Genomic DNA, 18,123 nt, shown 5'->3' with positions numbered 1-18,123 from the left:
GTCTGTGTTTCCAGCTGGAGATCCACCATTGTCACCCATCAGCAGAATTCCCACCATCCAGATCATGGAGTCCCCATAGTGAGAGAGGAAAATGAGCTCGGGGGGGGGGGGGGCTGCCCACAGCGACCAATCAGAATTCTCAAGTCCTTTTTTCCTGAGATGTGAAAACCGATTGGCTGTTGTTGGCAGAAGCTCCACCCTGTTGAAGAATCAGCTCCATCCCAATAAACTGAACTTACCTTCTACATGGACGGTGTATATAAAGACACGGAGCGGGGAGGACACTGCTAGGACTGGGGGTGGGGGTTGGATGGACTTACCTTCTACATGGACGGTGTATATAAAGACACGGAGCGGGGAGGACACTGCTAGGACTGGGGGTGGGGGTTGGATGGACTTCCCTTCTACATGGACGGTGTATATAAAGACACGGAGCGGGGAGGACACTGCTAGGACTGGGGGTGGGGGTTGGATGGACTTACCTTCTACATGGAGGGTGTATATAAAGACACGGAGCGGGGAGGACACTGCTAGGACTGGGGGTGGGGGTTGGATGGACTTACCTTCTACATGGACGGTGTATATAAAGACACGGAGTGGGGAGGACACTGCTAGGACTGGGGGTGGGGGTTGGATGGACTTACCTTCTACATGGACGGTGTATATAAAGACATGGAGCGGGGAGGACACTGCTAGGACTGGGGGTGGGGGTTGGGTGGACTTACCTTCTACATGGACGGTGTATATAAAGACACGGAGCGGGGAGGACACTGCTAGGACTGGGGGTGGGGGTTGGATGGACTTACCTTCTACATGGACGGTGTATATAAAGACACGGAGTGGGGAGGACACTGCTAGGACTGGGGGTGGGGGTTGGATGGACTTACCTTCTACATGGACGGTGTATATAAAGACACGGAGTGGGGAGGACACTGCTAGGACTGGGGGTGGGGGTTGGATGGACTTACCTTCTACATGGACGGTGTATATAAAGACATGGAGCGGGGAGGACACTGCTAGGACTGGGGGTGGGGGTTGGATGGACTTACCTTCTACATGGACGGTGTATATAAAGACACGGAGCGGGGAGGACACTGCTAGGACTGGGGGTGGGGGTTGGATGGACTTACCTTCTACATGGACGGTGTATATAAAGACACGGAGCGGGGAGGACACTGCTAGGACTGGGGGTGGGGGTTGGGTGGACTTACCTTCTACATGGACGGTGTATATAAAGACATGGAGCGGGGAGGACACTGCTAGGACTGGGGGTGGGGGGTTGGATGGACTTACCTTCTACATGGACGGTGTATATAAAGACACGGAGCGGGGAGGACACTGCTAGGACTGGGGGTGGGGGTTGGGTGGACTTACCTTCTACATGGATGAAGTAATCATCTCTCTGTATAAGTCGTCCTGTAGAGTTCTCTATATACACACGGTATCTCCCGTCATTCTCCGGAGTCACATTGGATATGATCAGACTTCCATTCTCTGATATCCTTGTATTGGGGAAATATCTGAGATCAGACGGATCACAATTCCTGTGTTGAGCTATTTTCTTCCAGTCTCCAGGAGATTCCAGATAGTACCAGATAATCCGGTCACATCTCTGTCTATCTGTATGGTTGAGGGTGAGATGGATTCTGATGGGGATGAGAAGGTCAGATCCCAGCCGGGTGAATATTTCCTGGACTTTTCCTGTACAGACAGAATACAGATCCCAGTCAGGTCACAGTGTACTCCCCTCCCCCTCATATAACATATATCCCTCTATGAGGATCCCAGAAATATTCAGATTCCATCTATCAGAGTCCTCCGGGTCTTCCTGGGATTCCTCTGTTTTCTTCCCATCTCAGATCATTGAGGAATCTCCTCTGACACCCCTATACTCTCCATTATTCTACCAATAAATCATCAATGAATAGACAATCATTCCTCCCCCCATTTCCCCTGCTGGAGTAAATTGGAGCGTCCTTTATTTGGCCTTCCTCTGGATCCTCTGTAGGTATAGGATTGTGTAGATGGGATTGGAGGATTTCTTCTCTTTTATTGGTGGAACTGGATGGACTTTATGAAGAGGTGATAAATAGAGAATGTATTACATATATAATGCAGTCAGGTAAGATAATCCCTGACCTTCCAGTAGATGATGGTGGGCGTCCATCCATACATGGACAAGGACAATGGACATGTGGAGGACAATAAATGTCTTCTCTGGATATTTTGTATTATTTGGTCTAAGGCTAGACATACATTTTCAATTTTCGGTTCTTCTTCCACAGATTGAAGGAAAGAAAATCGCTTGATTCCCCATCAGCACAGTCAGTGTTGATGGGAAGAATCCCTCTTGTGGAGTCATTGTGTTCTGAGAGTGGAAGGTTTCCCCGCCATCAGAATACAATGATCAGTGCTGGAGGCTATAGCCACCGGCAGTGATTGTACAAGAAAAGAACACGACGGGCTGGTTGTTCTGAAGTCATCCGATGGACCAACTTCAGTACAATCAGTCTGCCCTTGGATGGCTTGAATTTCAAACTGGCATGCAGACAATCCTGTATCCTATATGTGGGGTCCTGACCTCTCATACAATTATCATTATCATAAGAAGAGAAGACACAACAGTCACATCAGAAAATGGAAACCCAACAACCTTCTGAGATAAGAAAGAGGGGCGCCCCCTATCACAAGGTGTAGGAAGGGGCCCAGATAGCCAATCAGCTGCAAGTTTGAAGATGACTTGACAAGCTATTGCCAGACTTGCCGGACTTCACAAGTTTGTTGTACAATTGTAGGGAATCCACATTACAAGAGCCGTGCTATAGACTTGTGGGGACTTGTGGGGCTCTTGCTATAGACTCACCACTTCTGTCGGACCCACTGATTGGCTCCTGTTGTGTCCAATAACAGTGGGAGTGGCCTCCAGTGGCGCACGCTCCCCAGACCAGGAAGAAGAAATCATGAACAGGTAAGTGATTTTGCCGCCCTGCCGCAGTAGATGTACGCGGGGCGCTCCTTACCCGCTCTAGACTGCGGATTATATAGACAGGAATATTATCCGCCATCTATGATTGGAAATCATTTCCTGTCCTCTGAGAACAAACACCGTGAAGGGGAAATATTGTGTTTTTATTTTATTATGATCAGGACTAAAAAATAAAACCTGTAATGTAAATCTATCATTTCTGTATATATTTCATATTCTCTATTCAGTCAGTGGGCGGAGCTTATTTGTTTTCTGCCACTCCCACCTGCTCTGTTTAAAGAGGAAGTAAAGGCAGTTAAAAAAAATGCAATCTGCAAGGCAAAGGCATAATGAGCTAGTATGCATAGTATACTAGCTCATTATGAATAACTTACCTGAGAACAAAACCCCCGAATCGGTCCTCCGTCTTCATGTTCACCGCTGCCATGGATCCCAGAGTGACATCCAGGTCTCGCTGCTCCGGCGCTGTGATTTGCCGGAGCCGCGATGATGTCACTCCCAAGCATGCGCACATGACCCGACACAAGCGGCATATCACCGCGATCTGCAGCCTGCCCAGTGTGCCGCTGTCTTATTGTAAATATCTCCTAAACCGTATAGGTTTAGGAGATATTTCTTGGACCTACAGGTAAGACTTAATCTAGGCTCACCTGTAGATCAAAGTGGTTTGTAAGGGTTTACAACCACTTTAAATGTCTCTATGCCCATCCCCCGATCTCTCCTCCCCTGGACAGGTGACCCCGGCTCTGCTCTCCTCTGATTGGCTGACCCCATTCTTCACAGTACAGGTGATGTTCCAGGGCCCCGGTGACCCCACAATGGCTGTAATGTTATTGGAATAATTCCTCTGGGATCCTCCAATCACAGATAGACTGATATTCGGCTTAGTCCCCTCCTCCACCCTGCAGGAGATCTCAGCGCTGCCATTCCGGAGACATGAGACATGGAAGAGCGGAACCGATACTGGAACTGAGAGAGACAATCATTTCCATTGATCAGATCCAATATATACACAGCATGCCCCTCCCCCATCCTTACCTATAATCAGGTGTGCAGACATCTTCCTGGAGACTGGAGGAGATAGATTGTGTCTGTGTGCACCCCTCCCCCAACACTAAATCCCCCCACTAACATGACACCCATTTTCTTCAGTCATGTGACCCCCATACACAGCGCTCTACAATCTTCTGGACTTACCTTCTACATGGACGGTGTAATAATCTTTCTGTATACGGCGCCCTGTAGAGTTCTCTATATACACACGGTATATCCCGTCATTCTCCGGAGTCACATTGGATATGATCAGACTTCCATTCTCTGATATTCTTGTATTGGGGAAATATCTGAGATCAGACGGATCACAATTCCAGTGATAAGCTATTTCCTTCCAGTATCCAGGAGATTTCTCATAGTACCAGATAATCCAGTCACATCCCTGTCTATCTGTAGGGTTGAGGGTGAGATGATGTCTGATGGGGATGAGAAGGTCAGATCCCGGCCGGGTGAATATTTCCTCCAGGACTTTTCCTGCACAGACAGAATACAGATCCCAGTCAGGTCACAGTGTACTCCCCTCCCCCTCATATAACATATATCCCTCTATGAGGATCCCAGAAATATTCAGATTCCATCTATCAGAGTCCTCCGGGTCTTCCTGGGATTCCTCTGTTTTCTTCTCATCTCAGATCATTGAGGAATCTCCTCTGACACCCCTATACTCTCCATTATTCTACCAATAAATCATCAATGAATAGACAATCATTCCTCCCCCCATTTCCCCTGCTGGAGTAAATTGGAGCGTCCTTTATTTGGCCTTCCTCTGGATCCTCTGTAGGTATAGGATTGTGTAGATGGGATTGGAGGATTTCTTTTTCTCTTTTCTCGTCGCTCCCAAATGTCCCGGATTTTGAGGGACTGTCCCTGATTTGGAGCAATGTCCCTCTGTCCCTCTTTCCTCCTCATTTTGGTCTGATCTATAGAGTTTTATATAAAATGTACTTTCCTGGTGCATTATGACATCATACATATGGGTTGTGACTCTGCCCCCACAACCTGATAGGTCTGGTTAACTATAAATCAAAGACAGACCCGGCTCACAGCATTCACTTTTTTTCCTCACCTGATCGGGACTGGAATCATGAGGTATCCCTTACCAAATGTCGCCCCAGCTAGGGTTGCCACCTGTCTGGGATTCACCCGGACAGTCCAGCTTTTACATCCTCTGCCTGGGTTTCTGACTGCCTGTCACCCGGACACCAGCCACCGGGGCATCCTCAGAAATTCTTATAATACCCCCATAAAAGCTTAATCAGAATTTAGGATCCATAACATGTATTAGAATGTCACATATCTTTACATATATGTAACTGTCTGGATGGAAACAGCCCTAATTACAAGGGACTTGTTTCTCTCTGTGGAGGGATACAGAACCTCCTGACCGCATTTCCCGATGCTCTGCTTCTAGTCCCGGCTACTGGAGCCCTGCCCAGACTGTTCACTGTTCACAGACTGATCTAGTGGAGAGAGCTGTGAGTGTGTGGGTGGGCAGAGGGAGGAGCTGTGAGTGTGTGGGCAGGCAGAGGGAGGAGCTGTGAGTGTGTGGGTGGACAGAGGGAGGAGCTGTGTGTGTGTGGGTGGGCAGAGGGAGGAGCTGTGAGTGTGTGGGTGGGCAGAGGGAGGAGCTGTGAGTGTGTGGGTGGGCAGAGGGAGGAGCTGTGAGTGTGTGGGTGGGCAGAGGGAGGAGCTGTGAGTGTGCGGGTGCACAGAGGGAGGAGTTGTGAGTGTGTGGGCGGGCAGAGGGAGGAGCTGTGAGTGTGTGGGCGGGTAGACGGAGGAGCTTTGAGTGTGTGGGCGGGAAGAGGGAGGAGCTGTGAGTATGTGGGCAGGCAGAGGGAGGAGCTGCAGGGAGTGGGAGGAGGGGACAGTAGGACAGAGGGGTGGAGAGAAGCTGCCCTTTACCAGACTACATATGGAAGTATTCATCTCATAGTATGTTGTGCCAAATGGCCCCTCTATTATACTGTTATGTCCTTAATACTCCCATCCCCCTAACCCTCTTTCTAAAATAACCGGGATCCACACATTGCTTATGGAGTATAATTGGCCATAACAGCCTTCAGTGGTGTAACTAGAACCTTCAGGGCCCGATGCAAGAAACCATGGAGGGCCCCTCCCCCGACCTCCGGGCAGGGCTCTTTTCTCTGAGCCCGATGGCAGAACACCGGGGCCCGGTCCCAAGTGGGTGGCCACATATAAAGGAGCCGATTTCTCCATTTCCCCGCTTCTCCTCCTCTCCCACCCACAGGCATTCAGCGGCTGCAGGAGGAAAATGGAGAGACGGGTTCCTCTATGTCGGTGTTTCACAATCTTTTTCCAGTCAGGGCCCCCTTGAAGTACATCCCTAGGTGAATGGGGCTGCACTGCAACCCCCCTGAAACTGTGTGCATTGCATGCAGTTGCACCACAGTGATGATGCATTTAAGGGGTAAAAACAGGTGGTCAGTAGGCAACATATTGCCTCTCTACCAGCTGTCAAATGCCTCTGAAAAGCGATCTGAGCATGGATCACTTTACGGAGAAACAGCATTTTACATAAAACACACACATATACTATAATATATAAAAACACACACATATAATAAATATATATATATAAATATATATATGCACATATAAACCAGTGGCGGCTGGTGCTCAAAATTTTTAGGGGGCGCAAGCAAGCTGAAAAATTCAGAAAAAAAAAATCATCAATTGCAGCCACTGTACCATCAAATGTCACCACTGTGCCAATCAAATGCCGCCACTGTGCCCATCAAATGTCACCACTGTGCCATCAAATGTCACCATTGTGCCCATCAAATGCCACCACTGTGCCCATCAAATGCCGCCACTGTGCACATCAAATGCCGGTGGTGTGCCCATCAAATGCTGCCACTGTGCACATCAAATGCCACCACTGTGCACATCAAATGCTGGTGGTGTGCCCATTAAATGCTGGCAGTGTGCCATCAACTGCTGCCACTGTGAATCCCCACCGCCCGCTCGCCATCTGCCCGCCACTTACCCTGTCTTGGTGGGGCAGCGGGTGATGGCCATGAGCGGGGTCCTCCATGCATCTCTTGCCATCCTCATCTCCCGTCCTCTCCTCCTGATAGGAGTCCAATAGCTGCGCCTATCGTTTCAGCCAATCAGGTGATGGGTAACAGACCCGCACACCTGATTCGTGGAGAGGCAGTTCAGTGTTAGGAAAGTGGATATTAATTCACTTTTCTAACACACCTGGGTAGACTGTGAGTGTCAAGCATGGCGCTTGCAGTTCACCTATTTTGAAGCCTATTAGAGCCTATGGCTCTAATCAGGTGCTGCAAAAACACCTCCCCACCCGCCACTCTAATTCAACACCCAGCACCCCAAAAGGGACCGGACACCTAAATATGAACTGCATGCTGGGTAGGATATAAAAGGCCCAGCGCGGCCATTTTCTGTCTCTTTCTGGACGTGTGGACTGCATGCGAGGATCTGTGAGGAGGTGTTGCAGAGAGGGCGACCTGCTGCAATAATGGAGTGGAACAATCAGCGATTCTACCCTACACCCTATACTTGTGTGCTGGAGAGACCATGTGACCAGATCGGAGAAGGATCCAGAGACACCTGACAGAACCACCTATGAGTCCCAGTCGTATTGCGGAGCGGAAGCAGCATGACGGTGCTGGTGTGAAGCAAGACTGAGACAACCGGAGCAGAGCTTTCCTGGTTTTGGTGAGAGGGCTGCCGCCCATAATTCTTAACGCACTTTCACAAACTTAGACTCAGAGTACAGTGTTGCTGGGACCTGTAGTCACGTGGAGGAGGTTTCACATTATTAGACAAGTTCAAGCAGGCCTCAAGCCTATACTCCACTGAGAACTGACACTGTGTGATTTGGAGACAACTACACCGGAGGTAGTTATAATTGTGCTACAACACAGGAACAGTTTCAATACTCAGTCTACACTATTCTTTGTCTGTTAAACCCTTTGGATTACAATTTCTTCAACCCAATAGCTAGCAGAAGACAGAAGACTAAAGACTACATCTTTATTGTAAGGCCTTGCAGTCAATCCCGATAAGAAAGGGCTACACTATAAAGCAGGGGGAGCTCCCTAGATATTGTATTGTGTGGTGCTGTGTTTATTGCAGCGTGCTGGAAGTGGGAAGGTGCCCAGAGCCAAGGAATTGTCACTCTGAGCATTGGTCCCACTTGGAGACGCACTTACAGGTATTATGCTGCGTACACACGATCGGACTATCTGGTGGACTTGGACTCTGGTCCGACGGACAATGCGCCCGTGTGTGGGCTCCGCCTGACTTTTTTTTCCCAAAGGTCCGGCGGACTTAGAAAGAAGTTTTGACTCAATCCGGCCATCTGTGTGCTAGTCCACCAGACTTAGTAAAAGAGCAGAAGATAGTGGAGGAGTCCGGAGAGAAGACCCCCCAAGACGGAAGACCACCGGAGCTGTGCAATCAATTATTTTAAAAACATGTGTTGTGGTTTTTGTTTACACTTTTTTTCAAAGGTGAATGGGTAGGGGTACATGGTACCCCGATACTCATTCACATAGGGTGGGGGGCGGGTATCTGGGCCCCCCTTATTAAAGGGGGCTCCCAGATTCCGATAAGCCCCCCACCCGCAGACCCCGACAACCAACGGCCAGGTTGTCCTCATCAACATGGGGACAAGGTGCTTTGGGGTGGGGGGCGCTCATCCCCACCCCCTTTCCTGACCGGCCGGGTTACGTGCTCAGATAAGGGTCTGATATGGACCTTGGGGGGACCCCCACGCCATTTTTTCGGCGTAGGGCTTCCCCTTTGAGTCCATAACAGGTGATGGGGCCAGCAAGTGTCAATCTCGCCGCCGAAAGCGGCGACATGGACTTCCTTCGCTAGTCCCGGCTACCTGGAACCGCGTTCAAAATGAACAGACTTTCCTCCGTGTGTGGGCAAGTCCGTTCATTTCAAAAGTATGGTGGACTCCCGCTAGGTCTACCGGAAAAGTCCGGTTGTATGTGGGCTGGTCGGCTGACTTTCCGGCCGTTTGTTCGCCAGATAAGTCTGCCAGATAGTCTGATCGTGTGTACGCGGCATTAGCCAAATAAACCTTTATACTGAAGAATTTGTGAATATTCATTGCATTGCTGCATCATGTTTGTGTAGTGGTGCAGTTATTGTAACCACTGTTTAGAACTGTTCTAGTAAAATTCTTGTGTTTATGCTTAATATTCTTTAGTAAATCTATTCTAATATTTCCTTATAAAACAGCGAGTTTGTGTTATAGTGAGTCCTGGAGCTAGCAGCAGCAGGCAATGGGTGCAGGGATGGCATGACATGTGCTGGACCGCACAGTCGCCGTCTTAAGGGTTATTAAGGTTGGCACTTTAAAGGAACAGTAGGCGGAGCTAGGGGCGGGCGACGGCGGAAGAGCAGGAAGCCGAGGGGGATGTGATGCATTCTCAGAGTGGAGGAGGAAGTGATCACACACTGTGCCCTCACCGCTCTGCATCCCCCCGGCAAAATGGTGGCATTGGAGGGCTTGATGGCCCAACTCCGGTCGGCAGTAGCTAGTCAAGGCATCGAGTGGCTCAGGGAGCAGATTGTAGCCATTGCAGCAAAGCACAGTCCGGCAGTCAGCGGGGGAGCGGCGGTGACACCTCGGGCGCAGTGATCCAGGCCGCCTGAGTGGTTTAGCCCAGATTCTGGCCAGGGAGGGCCTCAGAGCGCAGCAGGTGACACCCCATCCTGAGACACCAACCTCCATATTGGCGGGCGATGTGAGGAGCAGGTATACAGTCAGAAGTGGGACCAGGAGGAGAGGCCAGGGGATAGCAGGGGGGACCCCGGATTGTCACATGGCTCGGCACCTCCCACAAGGCAGCGCTGTATGGGACGCATGGCGGGTGCAGGGGGTTTCAGGCAGCAGCCAGTCCAGACAGCAAGGGATTGACGACCGGCGGCTGGGGGACCAGCCTTTCAGCATGGCCCCCAGTCTCAGGGAGCCCAGAGGGGGAAAGGGAGAGACCATGAGGCTGGAGGTGACAATGCAGGGTTGGAGGAGATGAGGATCCAGGCAGACAGGAGGCGCAGGAGTCCTTTGCCGACCTGAGGGAGCAGAGCTTGCGGGAAGGGGAACAGGGAATCTTGGGGACAGCACCACAGACCCTTGCCCAATGGAGCAGGCCCGTCCGGGACTCACATGTCAGAAGCGCAGTCGGCTGTTGACAGCGGGTGGTCAGAAGGGGAGCTATCAGAGTCGGATGGAGGTGAGGACCAAGGATGGACAACGGCCTTGGGTCGAAAAGAGGTGGCTGGTGGGCCCGGTCCTGGGCAGCCCAGTGAGTGCAATCCTTCCCTTTCAATTTCATTTTTACTGCATGATTTGCTGGGCCAGGGTAGTTCCAAGGAGACAGCGACTGCGGGGGGGACAGAGCCGCGGGGGCTGGAGTTAACCCCCCATGGCCTGGGAGCAGGACACCTGTGTGGGGCAGGTAGGCCTGGGGGGTTCTGTTACTGGGGCTTAAGGAGCTGGTACAAAGATTTGAAAACTGTGGAGCGGGTGGGCCAGCTCAGGCATGGACGCATGCGGCTGGGCCGGTCTCAGCCCCGGTCGGTGCAGGGGGCAGGGTGCAGGCACCCTCTACAACACCTAGTGTGGGGTTGGTGGTCAGCGAGGCCCCAGCATCATCGGCTGGCACTCCGCAGCCATTAGGGAAGCGCATACGGGGGTATGGCATGGCTCCGGTATGATGAGCAATTCCGTCAATGAATGACAGTCTGATCGTCTCTCCGCTGGGATCACAAGGACATTAGCCTGTGGATAAAGCTGATGACGGACAGCGCGGGCCCCTAACCAGTTTTTTCAGGCGGGGTCAGAGTTCAGCAACCTCAGGACAACCAACCAAAAAAAGATGGGGTTTTTGCTGGCAGTTTAATGAGGGCACGTGTAGGTTTGGAGCAAACTGTCGATTCAAGCACACTTTTTTTCCGGCTGTGGGGGATCGCACGCACTTTCCAAGTGCTTCAAGAGGGGAAAAGGACATCCCAGAGATTCTACGAATAGGAGGGATGACTCTGGTGTGGGTGGAAAGGATGTTGCCTTTTCTCAGTAGCTACCCCGACCGGGCGGTAGCGCAGTTGTTGGAGTCTGGCTTTACTTTGGGCTTTAAGATTCCTTGTTTATTGACCTCAGTCCCACCCATGGCCAAAAATTTGAAGTCCGCCCTGCTCTATTCGGCAGTGGTTACGGAAAAATTGGGTAAAGAAGACGCATTGGGACGTATGGCCACCCCCTATCGGTAGGCGCCATTTCCAGACTTGGTGGTTTCTCCACTCTGCTATTGTTCCCAAAAGGGATCTGTTAACAATGCCATTGCTCCGGAGGAATGTGCGGTGACGTACACTTCATTCGATGTGGCAGTTGCTTGGGTCCGGCGTTATGGCTGGGGGACATTGATGGCTAAATCTGACATTGAATCGGCTTTCCGACTTTTGCCGGTCCACCCAGACAGCTTTCAGCTGCTGGGCTGCACCTGGGAAGGGGGGTTTTACGTAAACCGCTGCCTTCTGATGGGTGGCTCGATTTCGTGTGCTTTTTTGAGAAGTTCAGCTTCTTCATGGAGTGGGCTGTCCGGGATGTGTCGGGCATCAACTCGGTCATTCACTACCTGGATGACTTCTTATGTGTTGGCCCGGCGGGCACCAATGCCTGCTCGGTTCTGTTAGGAACGTTGCAACATTTGGTGGAGCGCTTCGGTGTCCCTTTGGCTCCGGGAAAGACAGAGGGGCCCACGGAGTGCATTACATTCTTGGGGATTGTGATCAGTTCGGTAAGGATGGAATGCAGGAGGAGATACGTGGGACCATCGGGGTGCAAAAGTTGCAAATGTGTCAGCTGCAGTCTTTATTAGGGAAACTAAAATTTGCTTGCCATATAATACCAATGGGGAGGGTATTTTTCCGCCAGCTGTCAGCCACTATGGCGGGTATTCGGGCCCCTATGCCCTACGCGACTCTGAGGCAGGAACATAGTGAGGATTTGAAGGTTTGGCAAGAATTCTTGGAGTCCTTTAATGGGCAGGCCCTTTGGATGTTGGGTCCCATCAGTAATTGTGATCTGGAGTTATTCACGGACACGGCAGGGTCCATGGGTTTCAGAGCATTCTTACAGGGGCAATGGTGTGCAGCACATTGGCCCTTGGAGTGGTCTGAGGCCAGGTTGTTGAAGAACCTTGTTCTGCTGGAGCTGTTTCCCCATTGTCGTGGCCATGGAGATTTGGGGGAATCTTTTTCGCAAACCTGAAGGTGAGATTCGGAGATTTAACTGCGACTGTTGTCAGGCTTCTATGGCATTTGGTATTACGCTGTTTGCAGGTGAATGCTTTCATCTATGCTGTGCACTTGCTGGGGGTTGACAACACATTGGCTGATGCTCTGTCTCATTTTCAGTGGGACAGGTTCCGGGAGTTGGCACCAGAGGTGGAGCGATACGGGATCGCCTGCCTCGCCTGGATATGGAGCATAGCATTGGGTTCACAGCATGGTGGATCGAGCAATCCGTGAGTACGGCTACATGGAATGCCTACTCGAGGGTATGAACAGGAATAGACTCTGGACTGCCGCACTCTTGAGTAGGGATGGCCGAACTGTTCGCCCGGCGGTCGGTTCGTGGCGAATTTCGGCCGTTCGCAGTCTGCCCGATCAGCGGACTATTGCCGCTGTTCGCCCGGCGGACTAACGTGTTTGCTGTGTAAAAAAAACTTTGACCTATGATGACACAGCCATCATGTGGTACAGGACAGCCAATTGAGACATTACAGCACATGGACACTTGGACATTCCCCCTAACTTATAAACAGACCCGATCCGGCGGCCATTATACATTCTTTCTACTGTCACTATAGAGAGAGGTTGCTGTGTGGAGCAGGGAGAGACTGCAGTGACCCAAATCGCTAGCTATTAGGTCCACAAAAGTCCTTTCAAGGACTGGTATGGTATAGGTGTAGTTCAGAATATAGGTTTGAGGCACTGCTATTCAAGTCATTGTTGCCGCAGATTGTCTTTTCTCAGTGCAGATAGGGACAGACAGGACGCTGTGTGTTGCAGAGAGGGACAGTCAGTTTAATCATTAGCTGTTACTATTAGGTCCACAAAGGTCCTTTTCAGGACTGGTATGGTGTAGTAGTACAGGATATAGTTTTGAGTGCTCTTCAAGTTATTGTTGCAGCAGCCTGTGTTTTGTCAGTTTAAATAGAGACAGACAGAAAGCTGTGTGTGGCAGTGAGGGACAGTCAGTTTAATCAGTAGCTGTTACTATTAGGTCCACAAAGGTCCTTTTCAGGACTGGTATGGTGATAAGGCTTGTACACGTATAATATTCTTTCTTCCAAATATAGAAAGAATATTATACTTGACTGCTGCCCTTCTGCTGCAGTAGTCCTTTATGAGTATAGGGACTGAGGTACAGTCTGCTAATCACAACCTACTAGTTCCACAAAGGTCCTTCTAAGGACTGGTAAGGTATAGCGTACTAGAGTATATAGGGTTGAGTGAGGTACAGTCTACTAATCCTTAAGGACTGGTATAGGTCCACAATATATAGGGTTGAGGTGCACTACTGCTGACTGCTGCCCTATTCTGCAGCAGTCCTTTATCAGTATAGGGACTGAGTTACAGTCTGCTAATCACAACCTACTAGTTCCACAAAGGTCCCTCTAAGGACTGGTAAGGTATAGCGTTCTAGAGTATATAGGGTTGAGTGAGGTACAGTCTGCTAATCACAACCTACTAGTTCCACAAAGGTCCTTCTAAGGACTGGTAAGGTATAGCGTATTAGAGTATATAGGGTTGAGTGAGGTACAGTCTGCTAATCCTTAAGGACTGGTATAGGTCCACAATATATAGGGTTGAGGTGCACTACTGCTGACTGCTGCCCTATTCTGCAGCAGTCCTTTATCAGTATAGGGACTGAGAATTTTGTCACAGGGTCATTTAAAAAATGACAGGCAGAGGAAGAGGCAGGGGTGGTAGGGGTAGGGCAGGAGCAACAGGCTTGAGCCAAAGTGGCAAATTGCAGAAGGTGCGAGCGTTTATGTCAAAGGAAGCACCAGAATTGGTTGAGTGGCTCACTCAGCCTTACTCTTCTGCACCCTCCTCATCCTCTCGATCTGCACCCTCTTCTTCACTCTCTATGTGTACCCCCAAAGACACTACCACCAACAACACCACCACCACATACCTTCCGCTTGAGTCACAGGAATTATTTTCCCATCCATATCAAGAAGACATTTCTGATGCGCAGCCACTCTTGGTATTGGATCAGGAAGAGGAGGTAGCAACAACCGCTACTCAGCAGTCTGACGACAGTACCCAGATCAGCCCAAGGAGGAGGTTGGTCCCCGCTGTTGCTGCCTACTCCGAGATCTCTACTTATAGCGGTGGGGAAGGTGACGTCGATGATGACGTGTCTAGTGATGTCACGTGGGTGCCCACAAGAGAGGAAGAGGAGGGGAGTTCAGAGGGAGATATGGACCAGCAGATAGGGAGGAGAAGCAGGAATAACTTACATTGCACAGGAGGGACAAAGCAGACTGCAAATGTATCAGGAGCGAGTCATCGACCATGTACGGTCACATCTGGCACTCCCAGGATACCGGCACATGGCTCCACAGTGTGGGCTTTTTTTAACGTGTCCGCTGCTGACAATAGCGTTGCCATCTGCAATCTTTGCAGTCAACGCATTAGTCGCGGTAAGCCCAACACTCACCTAGGGATGACCGCCTTAAGAAGTCACATGGGCAGCCATCACCGAGCCCAGTGGGAGCAACGGAACACACAAAGCCACACTCCAGGCTCTCACCGTCCAGCCTCGTCTTCTACTTCTCCTTCTCCTCTCTCCTCACAATTGTCCTCCACTCCACCTTCCATCACGCCAAGCTCACGTTTTTCTGCAAAAAGGCAGTCTTCCGTGGGCCTAATGTTCGAGCGTAAAAAAAATGATGATGCCGGATAACCCTCTTGCCCAACGGTTGACGGCTGGCTTGTCAGAACTGATAGCCCGCCAACTACTGCCATATAAACTGGTGGACTCGGAGGCCTTTCGCAAATTTGTGGCCATTGGAACACCACAATGGAAGGTCCCAGGAAGGAAGTATTTCTCAGAGAAGGGCATCCCAGAGCTATATGGCCATGTTCAGCGGCAAGTGAATGTATCTCTGGCACACAGTGTCGGTGCCAAGATACATCTGACCACAGACACGTGGTCTAGCAAACACGGGCAGGGAAGGTATATCACTTTTACTGCTCACTGGGTGAACCTTCTGACGGCCGTCAAGCATGTAACCCGTGGCACCCGTGTAGATTTGGTCTTACCACCACGGATTGCATGCAGGCCTGGCTCTTCTTCTCCTCCTCCTCCTACTCCATCCTCCTCCCTCTACTCCTCGGCTGACTCCTCGTTTTCTGCTGCTAGCGTCTCTTCCGCTGCGCTGCCCAAGCTCCCCAGAACCTATTCGACATGCCAGGTGAGACGTTGCCATGCTGTGCTGCGTCTGTTGTGCCTGGAAGTCAAGAGCCACACTGGCCCGGCACTCCTTTCAGCTTTGCGTTCGCAGGCAGATCAGTGGCTAACACCGCTCAATTTGACAGTTGGTAATGTGGTGTGTGACAACGGTGCCAATCTGCTTAGCGCATTGAAACAGGGCAAAATTACGCACATGCCATGCATGGCACACGTCTTAAACTTGGTCGTGCAGCGATTCGTTGTCAAATACCCTGGGGTCCAGGACATCTTGCGACAGGCAAGGAAAATCTCGGCCCATTTCAGGAGATCGATAAGAGAATGAAGAGGGCGACATTATCCTGGATGATGAGCAGGAGCCAGGCCACCACACCGCTTCCACTTTAGTGCAAATGGGGGCCTTCATGCTCCAGTGTTTTAATAGGGACCCCCGTATAAAAAGCATAAGGGTCAAGGACCAGTACTGGGTGGCAATGTACTTAGACCCCCGGTACAAACACAAAATGTCAGAAATGTTACCGCCGTCACAGAGGGCTGTCAGAATGGAGCACTTCCACACCTTGCTTTGAGAAATGCTGCATTCTGCTTTTGCGTGCGCTGACAGAGGAGCATTTCCCTCTCCCAGAGAAGGAGTTGCGAGTACCAATCCAACAGCGCCTGCAAGAAGAGGCCGATTTGAAGATGTGTTGGTGACTTCGGATATGAGGTCATTCTTTCAGCCGACCCATCCACAGGTGTCATCCGGATCCAGCATCAGGGAACGCCTAGACCGTCAGGTGTCCGACTACATCGGGTTAACGGCCGATGTGGACGCTCTGAGGAGTGATGAACCCCTGGACTACTGGGTGGGCAGGCTTGACCTCTGGCCAGAGCTTGCCCAATTTGCAATCGAACTGTTGGCTTACCCCTCATCCAGTGTCCTGTCCGAAAGGACGTTCAGCGCAGCAGGGGGGATCGTGACCGATAAGCGTACTCGCCTAGCTCACGACAGTGTTAACTACCTCACATTTCTAAAAATGAATGAGGCATGGATCTCGGAGGAATTCAACACATGTAACCAGTAGACCATGTATATGTCTATAAACAATTTTTTTAATCGAGCATACAGACCTTCTTTCTTCATTTGGCTCACTTCCTTGTACAAAAAAAGCATACCGTACTATATGCCCGTACCCTCCTGGTTGAGCTGTGTCATATTTCTACTGCGGCTGCTTATTATGAGGGGCTCCCACCATCCCTGTGCTATGCTCATTATGAGGGGCTCCCACCATCCCTGTGCTGTGCTGACTTCCTTCTGGGGCTGCTTATTATGAGGGGCTCCCACCATCCCTGTGCTGTGCTGACTTCCTCCTGGGGCTGCTTATTATGAGGGGCTCCTACCATCCCTGTGCTATGCTGACATCCTCTTGGGGCTGCTTATTATGAGGGGCTCCCACCATCCCTGTGCTGTGCTGACTTCCTCCTGGGGCTGTACCTCTGCTGTGCATATTAAGAAGGGGCTCCCACCATCCCTGTGCTATGCTCATTATGAGGGGCTCCCACCATCCCTGTGCTGTGCTGACTTCCTCCTGGGGCTGCTTATTATGAGGATAAAGTATGAACGATAAAGAGCTTGTAAGGGGGGCTTGGAGACTAAATGAGGCGCTGATTGAGATGGAAGACGTTGAAAGTATTATAAAAACAGAAAGAGAACAATATTTTAAAATAAATGACACCACAGAAGTCTCCAGGGCCACCTTATGGGAAGCTCATAAAGCTCAAATTCGAGGGAAGTTAATTAGTATAGGATCGGGGGGAAAAAAAGAAAGCGAAGAAAGATACGAAAAATTTAAAAAAGCACTCTTTGAGCTAGAACAAAATCATAAGAGACATTTAGATAAAAAGATATACAAGGAGATCATCCAGAAGCGTGCACAACTAGATGAATTGATAGAGCAAAAACAGAGAAGAGTGTATAAAAATGTAGCTAAAGAAACATATCTGTGGGCAAATAAGTCTGGGAAATGTTTAGCTAGAATAGCCCGGGAAAAAAAAGCTTTAAATTATATAGAAAAAAATGAAAGATGAACATGGGGAAGTTAAATTTAGATCGTCAGAGATCGCAGAGGCCTTTAAAACATATTATAATACCCTTTATTCAATAAGAAGTAAAGAATCAGGGGCAGAGAAGGAGCAAAGGAAAAAGAAAATTCAGCAATACCTTAGTGAAGCAGAACTACCGAAAATACCAGAAGATAGTGTTATAAGCTTAGAGGAGCCAATTAGACCAGAAGAAATATATAAAGTAATAAAAGAAACACCAAATGGGAAAAGCCCAGGCCCGGATGGTTTCACAATCAGGTATTATAAGAAATTGAATAGTTTGGGCGGAGATGAGAGTATGAGGAAAGAGGCTCTATTGGCAAATATAACAGTCATACCGAAACCGGGTAAGGATGATTCCATCTGCTCCCGTTATCGCCCAATAGCCTTGTTAAACGTAGATACTAAGTTATACGCAAAGCTTTTGGCTACAAGAATCTGCTGCAACAATGACTTGAATAGCAGTACCTCAAACCTTTATTCCGAACTACACCTACACCATACCAGT

The 18,123-nt window shown here is 49.9% G+C and overlaps 1 protein-coding gene across 1 annotated transcript in view; it reads right to left on the bottom strand.

The window, feature by feature from the left end:
- Positions 1-18,123, bottom strand: part of LOC143995697 (uncharacterized) — a 231,617-nt gene that overhangs the window by 187,838 nt on the left and 25,656 nt on the right. The window contains exons 2-3 of the mRNA XM_077490447.1: positions 4,184-4,513; positions 1,375-1,701 (exon numbers count right to left, since the gene is read on the bottom strand). Of these exons, the coding sequence (XP_077346573.1) occupies positions 1,375-1,701; positions 4,184-4,513 (657 nt within the window). The remainder of the gene's footprint in view (positions 1-1,374; positions 1,702-4,183; positions 4,514-18,123) is intronic.

The sequence above is a fragment of the Lithobates pipiens genome, unplaced genomic scaffold, assembly GCF_037356315.1.
Source record: "Lithobates pipiens isolate NorthernLeopardFrog02 unplaced genomic scaffold, aLitPip1_a1.2 Scaffold_180, whole genome shotgun sequence".
Lineage (NCBI taxonomy): Eukaryota > Metazoa > Chordata > Amphibia > Anura > Ranidae > Lithobates > Lithobates pipiens.
Note: the sequence above shows the minus strand (reverse complement) of the source record. Positions and strands in the feature narration are given on the sequence as shown.